General features: G+C 58.3%; 7 protein-coding genes across 7 annotated transcripts; 3 read left to right on the forward strand and 4 right to left on the reverse strand.

The window, feature by feature from the left end:
• Positions 1–60: 60 nt before the first annotated feature.
• SPRG_12395 (hypothetical protein) lies at positions 61–1,287 on the forward strand (the record flags this gene model as incomplete). The annotated part of the gene is made up of 1 exon (XM_012352057.1): positions 61–1,287. One exon carries the CDS (start codon positions 61–63, stop codon positions 1,285–1,287), a length of 1,227 nt encoding a protein of 408 aa, XP_012207447.1.
• Positions 1,288–2,700: 1,413 nt separating this feature from the next.
• On the reverse strand, positions 2,701–3,157 carry SPRG_12396 (hypothetical protein). Its single transcript, XM_012352058.1, has one exon. The coding sequence runs from the start codon at positions 3,119–3,121 to the stop codon at positions 2,750–2,752; it is 372 nt and encodes a 123-aa protein (XP_012207448.1). The 5' UTR covers positions 3,122–3,157; the 3' UTR covers positions 2,701–2,749.
• A 1,068-nt stretch (positions 3,158–4,225) lies between these two features.
• Positions 4,226–5,051, forward strand: SPRG_12397 (hypothetical protein; the record flags this gene model as incomplete). The annotated part of the gene is made up of 2 exons (XM_012352059.1): positions 4,226–4,585; positions 4,632–5,051. The coding sequence occupies 2 exons, from the start codon at positions 4,226–4,228 to the stop codon at positions 5,049–5,051; spliced, it is 780 nt and encodes a 259-aa protein (XP_012207449.1).
• Positions 5,052–5,093: 42 nt separating this feature from the next.
• On the forward strand, positions 5,094–5,798 carry SPRG_12398 (hypothetical protein; the record flags this gene model as incomplete). Its single annotated transcript, XM_012352060.1, has 2 exons — positions 5,094–5,605; positions 5,780–5,798. 2 exons carry the CDS (start codon positions 5,094–5,096, stop codon positions 5,796–5,798), a joined length of 531 nt encoding a protein of 176 aa, XP_012207450.1.
• A 1,609-nt stretch (positions 5,799–7,407) lies between these two features.
• On the reverse strand, positions 7,408–10,635 carry SPRG_12399 (TKL protein kinase; the record flags this gene model as incomplete). Its single annotated transcript, XM_012352061.1, has 7 exons — positions 7,408–7,628; positions 7,676–7,831; positions 7,880–7,988; positions 8,035–9,858; positions 9,903–10,002; positions 10,048–10,426; positions 10,471–10,635. 7 exons carry the CDS (start codon positions 10,633–10,635, stop codon positions 7,437–7,439), a joined length of 2,925 nt encoding a protein of 974 aa, XP_012207451.1. The 3' UTR covers positions 7,408–7,436.
• Positions 10,636–12,093: 1,458 nt separating this feature from the next.
• Positions 12,094–12,687, reverse strand: SPRG_12400 (hypothetical protein; the record flags this gene model as incomplete). Its single annotated transcript, XM_012352062.1, has 1 exon — positions 12,094–12,687. The coding sequence occupies one exon, from the start codon at positions 12,685–12,687 to the stop codon at positions 12,094–12,096; it is 594 nt and encodes a 197-aa protein (XP_012207452.1).
• Positions 12,688–14,070: 1,383 nt separating this feature from the next.
• SPRG_12401 (hypothetical protein) lies at positions 14,071–14,561 on the reverse strand (the record flags this gene model as incomplete). Its single annotated transcript, XM_012352063.1, has 4 exons — positions 14,071–14,177; positions 14,227–14,342; positions 14,386–14,461; positions 14,519–14,561. 4 exons carry the CDS (start codon positions 14,559–14,561, stop codon positions 14,071–14,073), a joined length of 342 nt encoding a protein of 113 aa, XP_012207453.1.
• Between the last annotated feature and the right edge of the window lie 144 nt (positions 14,562–14,705).

Genomic DNA, 14,705 nt, shown 5'->3' on the forward strand with positions numbered 1-14,705 from the left:
TGCCGTCCGGCGAGGATCCTCGCGCAGACGCCGACCAAGCCATCGCCATCGCCGCCGCCAATGGCCGTATCGACAGCAACATCCCATGTGCCCATGCTTCTCGAGTCGGTCGACCGGTTCGACCAGGCGCGGTCGCCATCGTCGTCGTATGCATCGACGCTGCGGCCACAGCAGCTCTCGCCTCGGTCCGCGAGCGCCAAGTCGTACAGCAGCAGAGCCTCCCATCTCAAGACGCCGTACCAGCAGCGCATCCTCGAGCTCGAGACGCTTTTGGAACACGAGAAGAAGCGGTCGCTGCAGAAGATGCGCCAGCTCCTCGACGAGCAGGACAAGACACGCGAGCTCGAGAGCCAAATCAGTGCGCTACAGCACCGATGCCACGCGCTCGAAGGCGCGCTGGAGCGGCAGGACGCGCACGCACGCGAGCTCCAAGAAACCAACGAGACGTACGAAGCCCGGATGGCGTCGCTGGTGGCGGACCATGGACGCCAGACGAGCCAGATGGAAGCACTTCAACACCAGATTCAGACGCTCGCGGTGGCGTCTACGGCAGCACCACCCGCTCCAGAGTTGCCCGCCGTCACGGTGCCACCACCTCCTCGACGGCTTGCGGACCAGGCGAGCCAAACCGAGAGTGAAACGCCTCCAGACACGGATCAACCACCATCGTCGCATCTGGCGCTCCTCGAGGCCATCCACGCATGGAAACAGTCGCTGGACGAGTGGTGCGCGCAGCCGCCATCACCGCTCAAGGTCCGCCTCGAAGACGTACTGCAGGACTTTCCATCACTCTCGCTGCCATCGTCGTCGTCGTCATCGCCGCCCATCCCGTCCGAGGCGTCGGCGGTATTGAAGCGGCAGCTGCAGCTCATGGAACACGAATGGCGGCAAACGCACGCCAAGTACGTCGAGCTCAAGGAGCTCTGTGCGCGACAGTGCGTGCGTGAAGCCGACTTGCAAAACTTTGTCAACGAACACCGACTGCGCGGCAACTGCTCGCTCCAAACTGCCGCCGCCGCGTCGACTTTTGACGACGCGCTCCATGGCGACCAAGGCCGCATGAAGGTCGTCATCACACACAAGCCCGAGTCAGCCGTGCACGCCAAGCTCGACGCACTGCGCGTCAAGAAGGAGCAAGTGACCGTGCTGCCGTCGGCGCGCTTGGCCAAGAAACACGAACGCATGCCGACGCCGAAAGCGCTCAAGAAACCAAAAAAGCAACACCGCAGCGACAAGGCGCCGTTGTTAGCTGGCCGGACGCAGTTGAGCCGACCATGGGTTTGCTAATACAAGAAGAAGACCTCTCTAATTTGCATGTTGACACGCCGTCGATGGTCCCATCGACAGGGCTCTAGAGTACATTGCAGTAGTAGCGAACCGACCTTCTTTGAGATTATTGCGTCGTGATATCTCGCATGTCCAGGCTTGCGTGCTCCGTCGTCGATCAACCGAGGTGGCTCACTTGATTTTGAAAATCAAGCAGCCAGAGTCAGCGCAACAGTCTTCACAACGTGGTCTCCGCCACACACGGCTCAATTGCACCGTGTTGTGCACTGCATACCAAGGGTCATTTATGTCCCTTGTACATACTACTAGTAACGATAACTTCAAGACTCCAAGTTACCGAGAGGCAATATGATCTTTCTTCCGTCGTCGTGGCGCCACTAGAGAGACATTTCGGTTTAGAATCAAGCGTGCGTATACCTACTAATTATCGTCCAGTGGGTGTGTACAGTACATACTGTAGTCGGTCTCGCACCGAGGCGTCGTGGTCGATGATTGCGCCGCGTTGCAAAAGACACGGTGGCATGCGACGCCTCGTGTGACCCAAAAAGACGGTCCTCCGGCGCAACGAGCGGCTTCGTGGGCGTTCCATGCCCGGTCTGAATGTGTGCAAAGCGCTTCCATAGGGTAGAGCAAGGGCCTCGAAAGTTGTGGCCTGGTACACTCGCCGGGCGTAGAGCCTCGATGGTACTCTGGCAGCCGCCGCATCGTGGCTGCTACGAATCACACGCTTCGGCCAAGACGCAAAATTGATGCAGATTGTGCGCGTCCCACGCTGTCTCGGCTAGGACAGACACGCCAGCGTCCATCGTCATCAGCGCGATACAAGTACCGCGTGCTGATGCAATCGGTGCATCGCCCGCCGTCGTTCATTTAGTAGTCATACTAGTAATAGATAGTAGCTCTAGTAGAGTGATTAGAAGATGGATACACCAGGTCGCATCTGCGAACCGCTACGTCTTGATGTATTTTTCTGGATGCGAGCGCTCGCTCCGCGTCTAAACCGATTCAAATGTCACTCGGTATTAGTCCATTATTGACTCTCTAGACGAGCTCCTCAAGCGAGTCGTCGTCTACTATCTAGTCGACGCATCGACTAAGAGAGCGGATCGGAATGCTAGCCAAAGGTCACGACAAGTTGATGTGAGAAAGTCGACGGTCGTTTTGTGACAAGCAAGCACGTGGCCAATATCCTAGTTTCAACGCCTTCCATTCGGTAAAGTGCGCTTTAGCAGCTGTCCAATTCGGACAAAAGTCCTACTTGCACTTGGCACCACCCAAGAGCTGTCGTAGACGTCGGCTTGCAACCGCAGCGCACTGTCACATCGACCATCAACGCTTGCAAAGACTGGTCGTCGCACCCATGCCCGCGCAGAAGCTTGAAGCTTGGACTGGCGGCGAGAAACAGACAAAAGATGGACGGTGTTGAAACTTACGAGGGACAATAATGAAGACGACTCGGACGCTATGTCCACGACGACATCTTCTCCATATACGAACGCTTGAGCTCTTCGAGACTCGCCTGCAACTCGTCGTCAATCTCGGCCAGCCGCTTGGCACCGGCGAGCCGGATCGCATTCATGTGTTCGTGGGCAGCGATAAAGTCGGGGTGCGTGCTCACTTCGTCGCCAGTGTCGCGGAGTCGGTGCATGACGCTATCGATCGCAAGCGCGGCGGCCTCCAAGTTTTTCTCGAGCTCGTGGCGCGCGATGGCAATGGCCTCGCGGTAGGCTTGGTGGGCCTCACGGATCGAGACGCCGTAGTCGGCCTCTGTTGCCGCAATGTCCTTCTTGTACATGAGTCGCTTGATCCCGCGCAAGACGGCGTTCCGTGGCATATCGGCGTCTCTGTTTTTGTGTGCACCGGACGAAGCAAATCGCCAACTGATCATTGCAATCCAGCCTTTTCAAATTAGGATCAGAAAAGCGTACTTTATCGGAATTTCGGACGGTGGACGCAATCCTTACATTTCTTCCTCCGTTTACTGTATTGTAGCAGTAGTACCAGGTACGAGCGCCAGAAATCGCGAGGACCTCCCGAGCCAAGTACTACAACCGGTTGTGCGAGTGTACCCTAGCGTCGGCTCATCGACCGGAGTCATCGCCATGGCGCTGGAGGCGGCGCATCATTTTGGCGCGATTTTGAATCAGATGCGAGCGCGACTATGCACCTAGCTTCAATTTGTGCTTCAGAGTCCGACGTCGCGGCCTACTGCCAAGGACTGCACCTTTCGTGGAAAGCAAGGACAGAGAAAACCACGCACGAACCGCACCACCGGATAACGTACTACCTTGCATCGCCGGTTCGGGCTCTGCGCCATCAACATCGTCCTCAGCAATACAATGTGGACCTCTGCGGGGTCCATGTGGTTGACGCTGTCGGTGTGTGGCATCGCGCTGCCGAGCTGGCGCGGCATGGTTGCCCGCGGTTGAAGCCGCATGGATCGAACGCCTTGGCGATCCTCCCAAGGTTAACCCCCTGCAGGGACCCACTAACGTATCTAGCAGTATGAATCGCTCTACAACAGCGCGTTCGTGCTGTCGTCTGGATGACTGAGCTACCCCCGAGCGAGTTGGGCTTGTGGCTTGTCCAGCGCAAGGGATTTGTCGCGGCCGACGTCAAGAAGATCGTACGCTGGATCAACCAATATGCTGCCGACCTTGTCGACAAACGCGCAGCGACAGTTGAATAATATTCATATGTCGCTGCACGGTTATGCCTCGGCAGCTCCCGCGCTACTCGAATGCAATTCATTTTTTCATTTTTTCACGCTTGTAGTCGAGCTACATTTAGTGCCCATCGCATCGACTCGGTTTGAAATGTAAAAGTGCCATTTATATCCTCACGCAAAGGGGCTCGCATATTCTTGAAGACCCTTTACCAACATGAGAGCCGCTTTCGTAAAGGGTCTCTGGCATTTGCAAAATATCCAGCACCTATGATGAGCATCCCTGGTGAGGTCACGGAGCGTGTGATGCAATACCTGGCTAGCGCCGACGAGATCCTCATGGCCGCCGAGCTGGGCGAAGCAAGCGAGTATACGCAGGGACTTCGGAACCTGCGTTCCGCCGCTCCACGCAGCAGCTTGGCGCTGCCCGTTTTGAAGGCCAACCACCCACTCTTTTGTGAGCGCGACGTCGCTGCGGTTGTCGGCTACCCGACGGCCATCGCCGTCACCAGCCCCGGCGGCTTGCGCTCGGCTTGTCTTGGTCTTGGTCCGATCTCGGCGGACCCCGGCATGTACCCGTGTGTGCTGACGGCACCACTCTCCGTCTACCGTCAGGCGTACGGTGGGCAGGCGGTGCCTGGCGTTGCACAGCCCAAGGTGTCGATCACTGAGCACGCAGAAGCATGCAATCCAGTGGACGCTCGACTCGCTGCAACAAGTGCCGGTGCACTCGCTGACGTTATCGGGCGGCACAGCACTACCTCTGCAAACTTGCAGTGACGAACTGATGGCGTCGCGCATCCGCTTTATCGTCACGTATGGCACGCAGATGGGATCGTCTGGCTTGGCGCACCTGCAAATTCACAACATCGCAGTGTCAGGAAGACGCGTCGTTGCGTTGAGCAACGCGCTGCAAGAGTGCCCAACGCTGACCACGATTGTGGTTCGAACCGACGACGTCTGCGAGGATCTCAACTTGCATCTGGCCGTGGTCGGTGTCGGTGTCCCAGACACCAGTATCCCATCCTCGGTGACGTCGCTAACGTTTGATCCCGCCGTCTTTTCGCCCGACGTCGGCGCTCAGCTGGGCGACGCTTAGATCGCGTCGAGACTCGAATGCTTGTCGCTCGCGCGTATCGCCATGGATCTGGACACATGGAGCTATGTGTGCCAGGGCATCCCGAGCACGGTGCGCACCTTGACCATTGACGACACGCTCTTCAACACGGTCCAGTGGCTCGTCCCGCTGCTGGACACCGTTCCGCGACTGCTGGATCTCAACCACCTGACGCTGTGCGCCGGTACATATCGTGCCGGGCGCCAGGATGTGTGCAAGGCCGTCCGTGTGATCGCTGCGTTGGCGCCGCGCCTCGGCACTCTCCGCGTCGACGTGGTGCTGAGTCCGGAACACCTCGTCGAGTGCGTGACGCGCCTGCCGCTTCTGGAAGAAGTCGTAATTACGATGTTCCGGTCCACGAACGCGCTCGACTTGCTCCCGCTTTCGCGCAAGCTCCCGGTGCTGAAGAAGATCTCCATCGCCCACCCGGACTTCTCGTACAACTCGATCCAGTGTCTCGTCGTGGAGCTCGCGCGCACGGCCGCACGCCGCGTGGAGCTCGACATTTTTGGCGGCGCCGTCGAGCCATGCAAGAGGTTCGAGGGTTTTGCACGACGACCGCTCGAACCCGCCCGTGCCCCGTGGTATGTAATCGGAACTCGAATGTACACGTTGCCAATCGATGCGGAGAATCAGAAAGTAGGGATCTCACCGGGACTTGAACCCGGATCTACCTGGTGGTAAACCAGTGTCTACATGTATACCGCTAGACTAAAAGATGTCGACTAGATTTCTGCCTTCTTGACTCGGAGATCTGAATCTCCGCGATTCGCCACAGCACATGCATGATTGCGCGCTCTTCTGAAGGAGATTGCTCCAATGCGAGGAGCGTTGCAAAATACACAAATGAATCGGTCGAACACCGAAAACCAATGTTGAACACACAATTGCATGATACCAATAAAAATAGATGGGACTGGGGCACGATCACAGACAAAACGCACAAATATACACCTCCCTGAAGCGAGGTGGCAGTTGTTTGGCACGCCGCAACATCGCCGAGAGCGCGTGCAACAGCTTCGCTGTTAGCAATGCCGGCCACCAGATTTACGAGGTTAGTCGAGGTGGTCGCGCACCTTTCGAGGTTCATTTCGTCAATCTGGAGGCGGGGCATCTCCGGCTTTTGGCGGCTGAGTCGAATGAAGCTCGACAGGCTCATCGTCGATGCGAATTGCCAAGTGAGCAGTGGTGGCCACAAGCTCCTCGCCACAAACAGAGAATAATGCCAGCTGGGATGCCCGCGCCGACCAGATATCGCCTCGTGACCGAGTGGTTCTACAGTACAATGTATTACGTACTGGGTCAGTTCTCGAGAGTCGCCTGGTTGGCGTTCAACTGCAGATCGACCAACTAGCCTTGGCATGACGCCACCAATATTAGATGGGCTCGAAGCTCCCTTCGCTAGCCACGTGCGGTTGTCAATGACGCTTGGCGCGTCGCCTTGTCTTGAATGCGTTGGTCACATGCAGTAGCATCCCGTCGTCGGATCCTGGCGACGGTCGTCTTGCGAAAGTGTGGGACGTACTTGCATAGCCGCCGAGACGCCTTTCTGTGGCCAGCGCTACTGCATGCTTGGTCCGATGGATTCACTGAATGCTGCCGATCCATCGCTCGACGACCGCATCGTACGGTCCTGAAATCCCTTGTAGTACTTGTTAGGTAGGAACTTCCTACCTCATCTCTTCCTACTAGGAAGAGATCCGCTGCAACTCTGTCAACCAAGACGCAGCCGTCGACATGCGTGCGACGCGATCGTGGGGTCGTGCTTGGCTGCATCGAAGGCTGTGTATACGATAACAACCGGTGGGTGGGATCCTCGCTGGGTTCGTTGATAAGAACGACGCGATCTTCTTGTTCCGACATCTGCTCAGTCGGTGTGCTAGACCGCTACAGGTTGCGGCGTGATTTGCAGCTCTGGTTCAATATACCATCGTCGACGTCCTCGTCGGCCCAGGCCCGGTTCTCACGTTACTGCCTTCGAAGGCCACCATGTCCGGTCGCTCAGAGCGTCCTCAGTGTGGCACGTCAGAATCGTGAGCTCGTCGACAGTCCCAGCCCCTACACACCCCGAGGGGCCAAGCAACCAGCTGCCACGACGCCAAGGTCGGACAAAGGCGACTGCACGACGTTCGACGTCGACGGTGCGATGGCTAGCAATGCGGCACGAGCAAAAGCTTTGACAAAGTAGTAGCACACAGGACGACTGGAAGAGGAGCTCGGCGTCCCCTTTAGAGGCAACAACGTCCAGCACACAACGGGTGGTGGGATTTCTGGATGGACATCCATTGGTGGCAGCGGCTTCCCGACGGCCGATCGCATGCACTTGGAGACACGAGCCGCTTGCAACAAGGTAGTACACGTGTTTTGTTAATTAGAAGACGGACTTGGTCGCACGCGCACGCTTTGGAGCAGCGTCGGGTCCTTGAGTTGGAGGCTAATTTCCGGAAAGCTCGGTCGGCTCAGCGGGTTGGCGTCCCAGCACTGCCGCATGAGCCGTGCGAGGCCCGGTGGGCAGTTGATGGGAATCACCGGTCGCAAGCCGCTGACGACCGCCGTCATCTATTTCATCATCTTTAGCCACCATGGACAACACGACAATATAGTACAAGCTGGAACGGGTTCATGCCCTGGTCCCCATACGGCTTGCTGCGAGACCACATCGAGTAGAGGAGAATGCCGTACGAGTAGACGTCGCCTTTGGTCGAGCAGAGCGTCGCGCCCATCGTCGCCATCTCGGGGGCCATGTAGCTTGGCGTGCCCACCTACGATATTGTCATATTTGCTGTCGACGCCCACTATGTGCGGTCTACCTCGGCGGTCATAGACGTTTGTTCCGGGTCAATGAGCCGCGAGAGGCCAAAGTCGCAAATGTTGATGTCGTCCGTGTCGTTCAAGAGCACGTTCGCGGGCTTGAGATCCCTAGTATCAAGTTGATACTACAGACAACGCCAATGAGAGGCGGTACCGGTGAACGACGTTGCGGCTGTGCAGAAACGCCATGCCGGCCGTGATTTGGCCCATGACTTTGAGCAGAAACCCCGACTCGAACGGGTCGCTGGACGCGGGGTTTTCAATCAGCGCGCATAACGACGTGCGGCAAAAGTCCGTCACAATGTACAGCACCCGGTTGTAGTAGCTCACGCCGTAAAACCGCACGACGTTTGGATGGTGGAGCTTGCTCAAAATGCTCACTTCGCGCCGAAAGAAGCTCTGAAAGTACTCTTGGCCCGTCACGGGGCTGTAGAGGCGCTTGACGGCAACGACCGAGTTGCCGCCGCCGCTGTGGTAGAGCGACTTGAACACTTGGCCGGACGTCCCGTTGCCGACCTCGCGCTGCAGCGTCAGCGCTTCAAACGGGATGAGCCAGTCGCGCGAGTCGGCCGACACGAAAAATTCCAAGTCGCTCATGTCGGAAATTTCCACATACGCGCCGGTGAACGTCGAGTAGCGTCGATGCAAGCCGCCGGCGTGCAACGGCGGGTACCGCGGGTGCCGAGCGAGCCGACGCATCGTGCACATGCAAAAGCCGAGCGACGAGAGCGCGAGCATGCCCATGGCACACACCATCGCGAGCGGAAAGTCGTAGACGTCGCAGCCGGCGCCGCTAAACCGCGCGTCGCAGACACACGCGGCCGCGCCGTCGCCCGACACACACGTGCCGTGACCGTTGCACGGCAGACCGCTCTCGGTGTAGCCCGGGCAGAGATAGCAGTTGGGGAGTGTGTGCCCGGGCAGGCACGTCGTGCAGGGCGCGACTGCTGACCACGCCCAGCCAGGATGACACGAGCACGCCCCTGATCCAAGGAGCCCGCTGCTGCATGTGCCGTGGCCACAATCTTCGGGACACGGCGCGCAGTTGTCGCCAAAGTACCCCTCGGCGCAGTTGTAGCAGTCGGACGATGCGCTCCAGCCTTCGCGGCAGACGCAGCGGCCCGACCCGTGGAGCGCGTCGTCGCATCGGCCTTTCCCGCAGCGCCGGCACATTTGGCAGTCGAGCCCAAAGTACCCGCCCATGCACGTGACGCAGTTGGTCGAGGCCGACCACCCGGGGTCGCAGATGCACCGGCCGTCGCCGTCGTTGCCCGCGTTGCAGCGGCCGTGGGGCTTGCAGATCGGGCACGACCGGCAGTGCGGGCCAAAGTGTTCGGGCGCGCACTGACAGCTCATCGTGGTCGGGTTGAAGTCCCAGCCGTCGTTGCAGCGCACGCAGCGCGAATTGGCCGTGTAGCCTTCGTCGCATAAACAGCTGCCGTCGCCGAGAAGCGTGTCGTTGCAGTAGCCGCGGCCGTGGCAGCTCTCGCAGCGCGTGCAGTTGGCGCCAAAATAGTTGATGGAGCATTGCGTACAGCGCGAGTCGGCTGAGAAGCCTTCCGAGCAGATGCACGACCCGTCGCCGGCGCGTCCGTGGTTGCAGCGCCCGGACGTATGGCACGACTCGCACGGGACGCAGTTCGGACCATAGAACGAGTCCATGCAGTCGGCACAGTTGATCGATGCGTTGAAGCCGACCGCGCACGAGCAGAGACCGTTGCCGCGGATCCCGTCGTTGCAGTTGCCGTGTGGGTGGTGGCAGTGCGGACACGGGTCGCACGTCGGGCCAAAAAACGACGGCAGGCACGTCGCACATCGCGTGGCGGGGTCGAACCCCGGGGCACACGTGCACTCGCCGTCGCCGGACGGGCCGGCGTTGCAAACGCCTCCGTTTTCGCATGGAAGACACTCGAGCGTGCACGCGCGGCCGTAAAAGTTGTCCATGCAGTTGGCACAGTCGGGCGGCGCGTACCCCGGCCTAGAATCCATCGTCACGCGTCGCGAGGATGGATACGAACGTACTGGCAGGTGCAGGTGCGGTTGGCATGCTCGCTCGTCGCACAGTCGCATTGGCCATGGCCCGAGCACCACGAGTGCGTATTGGGGTGCCAGCCCGGACAGGCTAAGATTCGGATCAGGACGACGTCGACACAGCTTCGGGACGTACCGCTGTCGTCTTGGATTTCATAGTACAAGTCCATTTGGGCCAAGCCCACGTACGAGATGCCGCCAAACGAGCAGTCGTGGCGCTGGCTGTGGTCGCCCGTCCACTCAAACTCAATCTGAAAAGCCACCGACGCGTTCGTAATGAAGGGCAAGATCGAGCGCTGGCCGCCGCGCCCTGGCAAGATGTAGTTGCCGTGGGGCGGGAGCACGTCGTACCAGTCGTCGCAGTGCGGGTAGTTGGGCGCCACGTACGCATCGGACGGGTACACGAGCGACGTCAGTAGCTCGTTGCCATTGACTTGGACGCTGCGCACGAGGCCTTTGCCCGTGATGAGGTTGCTTTGCCAGTCGATCTGCTTGACGCTCACGGCCACGGACGCCTAATAACGCAGCCTCAGCACGCGAACGATGGGCGACGCGCGACCTTGCACAGCGTCTGCGAGCGGCGGTCCCAGAGCGATGCGAGCGGCGCCGCTGTCGTAAAGGGGCACGTGACGCCATCCCAGGCCGTGCACACGGCCAAGAGGCTTTGGTGGAGTTCACTCGTCACGAGCTGGAGCACGGCCACGAGGAGCACGAGCTGGGCCATGGTGGATGTCGTCGTCGCAGACCGGTCTGCCAGATCTTCCCGTTCTTGAGGCGCAATCCGAACACTATTATGCGGCGCTTGCAATGCCACGCCACTTGCTCGTTGTATTGGCATACAAACCCCAAGAGGCCACAAGGCGTGATCCATAAATAGTGTACGACGGAAAGGGCCATATTGTTAGAATACGGCATGCCAACGGCAATATGGCGTGTTATAACAAATAGAACGGGCCACTTCAACTGCAAGCACAAGGGACACAAGGGAGACCGCCTTCTTGTAATAGTCTCGTTGAAAGACCATAACCATAGGAATGATTTCTATTCATTACATAGTCTTAAGTGTTAATTCTGAAGAGATCCATTGGCGGCAGTACGGTGGGACGGTAGTAGGAACTCGAGTGCCAGCGCGCTTCCACGACAATAGTGTAACCCTATCCCTCGCCCCAGATGCATAGAAACCATAGCGTCCGTGTGAAGCAAGAAAAGAAGAAATCGATCTATTTCCTTGGTGTGGAGCTGCCCAAACTGCAATGCGATCTGCGCGATATGCACAGCCGGTCGGTCGCTGGTGGAAGCGATGATGGCGTGAGGCCGACGGGCCATATCGAGCCAGCGATCCGCGATGCGACGAGAGGTAAAAGGCAACATCGAGGTGCGTTTACTACGTCATCGCTGGCTCGATGCGCCCCATCATCGTGCTACGCGTCCAGCACAGCTAGAAAGGGTAGCGACTTGAGTGCAACGGGATACCATGCACGATCCCCGTACAGTACCCCTGCTGTCTCGACACCCATGGTGGCGTCCTGGACGGGCACGGCGATGTTGATAGTGTCAACAGACAGCCGCCTTCGACAACTTTGCTTTTGAGCGTCTCGCACCATGGACTATTAATACCGATGGGTATGTTGTGCTAGTAGTTGTAGCTATCGAGCGTGTACTCGTCACCATCCAATGTGAGCACGGAGACGAAAAGCGAGTTGGTTGACGACAGAGGTCGCATCATGGGCGTCAATACTCGGCAGCAATATAAGTGTCGTGGGCACGGCAAGACGAGGACGGGACTTGTAGAAACCCTCGAAACGATCAACGGGTAGGCCCACGAGAGCGCAAGCGCACTCTTCCTGTCGAGCCACAGCAAGGGAGGAGGTCGTCGTCACAGATCGTCCCGCCTTTGCAACGCAATGATGATGTGTCGTGGTCCACCATCCACTCGTGCGTGTGATATCCTCGACTTGACTTCCAAATCCGTCCGGTTTGGCAAGAGCCTCGAGCCTGAAAGAACTGTAGCGTCTTGTCGACAAGCGGTGGATCCAGACGCAACCAAGATAACAACGTCGCTATCGTGGATTGCCCTATTCAGCATCGATCGGCACACATCATTTCCATGACCACCCGTCGAGAACACATGACTATATTGTACACAAACCATAATAAAATTGAAAAAGGACCCGGACGTAGCTCAAATGATGATGTTCAGCGGCTCCAGCTCGTGTGCAAGCAACGACGAGGGGCTTGCAGCATGCTCGGATAACGATGACGGTGACACCGACGACGACGCTGCAGGCGTCACGGGCGCGCTCTGGTCCATGCGCGGGATCTCCTCGACGAGAAGCGACAGAATCGAGTGGTCGATCATTTCGTCGCTCGTGTAGAGCTCCTCCATGTCGCGCTGCTGGCTCTTATTGTGCCGGTGACAAAGGCCTAGGACGCGGCCGTACTGGAGGCAACCCGGCACCTTGCACACGTTGCCACCGCCGTGCCGAACGCACTTTTGGCGAGCGTGGGCTTGGCGCAGGCAGCCTTGGACGGTGCAGTAGCGCTTTGGCGACGACCCGCCGTGGTGCAAGCAGAGGTCGCCACCGCGCACGGTGTTGACGCAGCCTTGGACGCGGCAGGCCTTGCGGCCGCCATGGCGCACGCAGAGATTCCGAGCGTAGACCTGGTTGGAGCAGCCTTGGACGCCACACATCTTGCGGTTCTTGTGAAACTCGCATTTCGTGCCGGGGCCCGGCAGCGCCTCGTTGGGGCAGCCGTTAAACATACAAAGCGTCATGCGAAGGCGGAGGAGGCAAATGAAAAGTGATCCTCGATGACGACCTTTCTCTAGTCCAGTACAGTAGACGGTTCTACGCGCCACGGCGATAGCAGATGGGCGCCTTCAAGAAGACCACTTGCGTTGCTCACATCGCACCCGCGCCGAGTGCCGCACCAGCCGCGTCGATGCTTGTGACGCTAGGGGGATGACTAGTGGGACGATACGCGCCATTCCCAGCCTTGGAGTGGCCGATGACGCCGCGCCAGCACCACCGACGACAGAGGTGCACGATTTGTCAATGGGTTTTCAACCGCTTCGTACGATGGGACTAGTGCGTTGGCTGATATCTTATTGTAGGAACCGTTGGCTGACATTGCACTTGGTAGCCATCGAGATGGCACTTACTACTCTTCACTGCACCATTAGTGGACGGCATGAGTGAAAGGGATCAGTCTCTCATCTGGTCAAGCATGCTCGTGCACATGTAAACGACAACCGTGTCCTTGAGGGCTTGACCCTGTTGTCCAACACTAGGAACTCGTAAAGACTTGGCGCTGGAAAATCCAAGGAACGATCAAGAGGCGGGGGAGTGCGACTCCGTGGCTGCTCTGTGACAGATAATCATTGCCAACGCGACGTTAGAGACAGTCAAGGACGACGGTGCGAGTCTCGCTTCAATGACGCGCCTCGACCGAATGCGACCAGTAATGTAGAGCAGAGTAGCCCCGCGATGGAATCCTACTGCATACCAGTCCTGGGGAGTAGCCACGTCTGGCGCGACCCACCAATTAAAGAAATCAACCTCGCCACCTCGAGTGCAGTCTGAAGCATATCGGATCGCTCGCTCGCATACGCTCCGAACTAAGAGTATGTGTCGGCGACCGTTCACCCCCCGCTATCTTTCCCGCGTTATCCGATTGATTCGTTGGCCGCACACTAGGGTTTCGCAAGAACGACTACACTACTAAAACATAAGGGAGTCGGCAACCCATTGCCGTCAAAAGGCGATCTTTGCCCGCGCGTGGGCAGAACACGCAGCGAACCCGCGGCAAGAAAAGCATGATGCACCTGCTGGGTTGCTTTTTTTCTGAGTGGAACCTTGTTGAACGCCAAGAGGATCTCGACGAGAATCCAGCAGTTGCCACGGGCGTGGATGCAGCCACAATAATGCGCACCGAAAGTCTTCGTGGACTTCTATATGTACACAAGCCACGCAGCCGACGACGGCCCGTCGTGATCCCACCCGTGGCTGAGCCCAGTACGCCCTCCTGCTGCAGGACGACCGATAACCCGACTGACTTTGCAAAGGTAAGGGCTGTCGACGGCAGTACGTATGCAGCGCCCACAAGACTTGATACCAACCAAAAGTGCATTACTCGCCTCGACGACATGTTGGACTCCTCATGGCTCGTCACGCACCACAAGGTGCTGCACGTGCAACGACCACTCGGCCACGTTCCAGGCGGGCGTCGGCAAGCTCTCCATGGCTACGAACGGCCCACAGACGCCTAAAATGACATGAAAAAAACTGTGACACATCGTCGTTGACACGGCTACCTGGCGGCGCCGTGGTGTCGAGACCGAGGCGCGGAATCGAAGCCACAATGGCTTCCACGTCGGCGCGCCACGGCGCAGGGTACACAAACACGGCCCCCGTGCGGCCACGCGCGTCGCTATTTCAGAGGATACGCCAAGTTCTCGCAACGTCGTGGGTACCGGGGACGTGACTGAGCGATGGCTTCCAGCGGTGCCCGCATGTTCTCGAGCGGCGCGTCCACAATATCGATCGCATCTATATGCGTAGTATAGGTAAGATCCTTAGCTCTCTCACACTTGTCATGGGGCGTACGAGGACTGAGAGCGAAGCGGGGGGGCATGTAGGTGCCGGACATCACGATCGTGTGCACATTTGCTAGCGATACGTGCTCGCAGAACGGCGTCGACGACGACAGCAGCATGGGCAGTAAGCCGCCTTGGTGCAGCACGCCATACCACACGTAGAGCGCCGAATTGAACACGACCCATAGACCCTACCC

This window comes from Saprolegnia parasitica (genome assembly GCF_000151545.1).
Source record: "Saprolegnia parasitica CBS 223.65 unplaced genomic scaffold supercont2.91, whole genome shotgun sequence".
NCBI lineage: Eukaryota > Oomycota > Saprolegniomycetes > Saprolegniales > Saprolegniaceae > Saprolegnia > Saprolegnia parasitica.

Excerpts from the sequence above, each read along its gene's own strand:
- SPRG_12396 (XM_012352058.1), bottom strand. The coding sequence starts at position 3,121 with ATGCCACGGAACGCCGTCTTGCGCGGGATCAAGCGACTCATGTACAAG.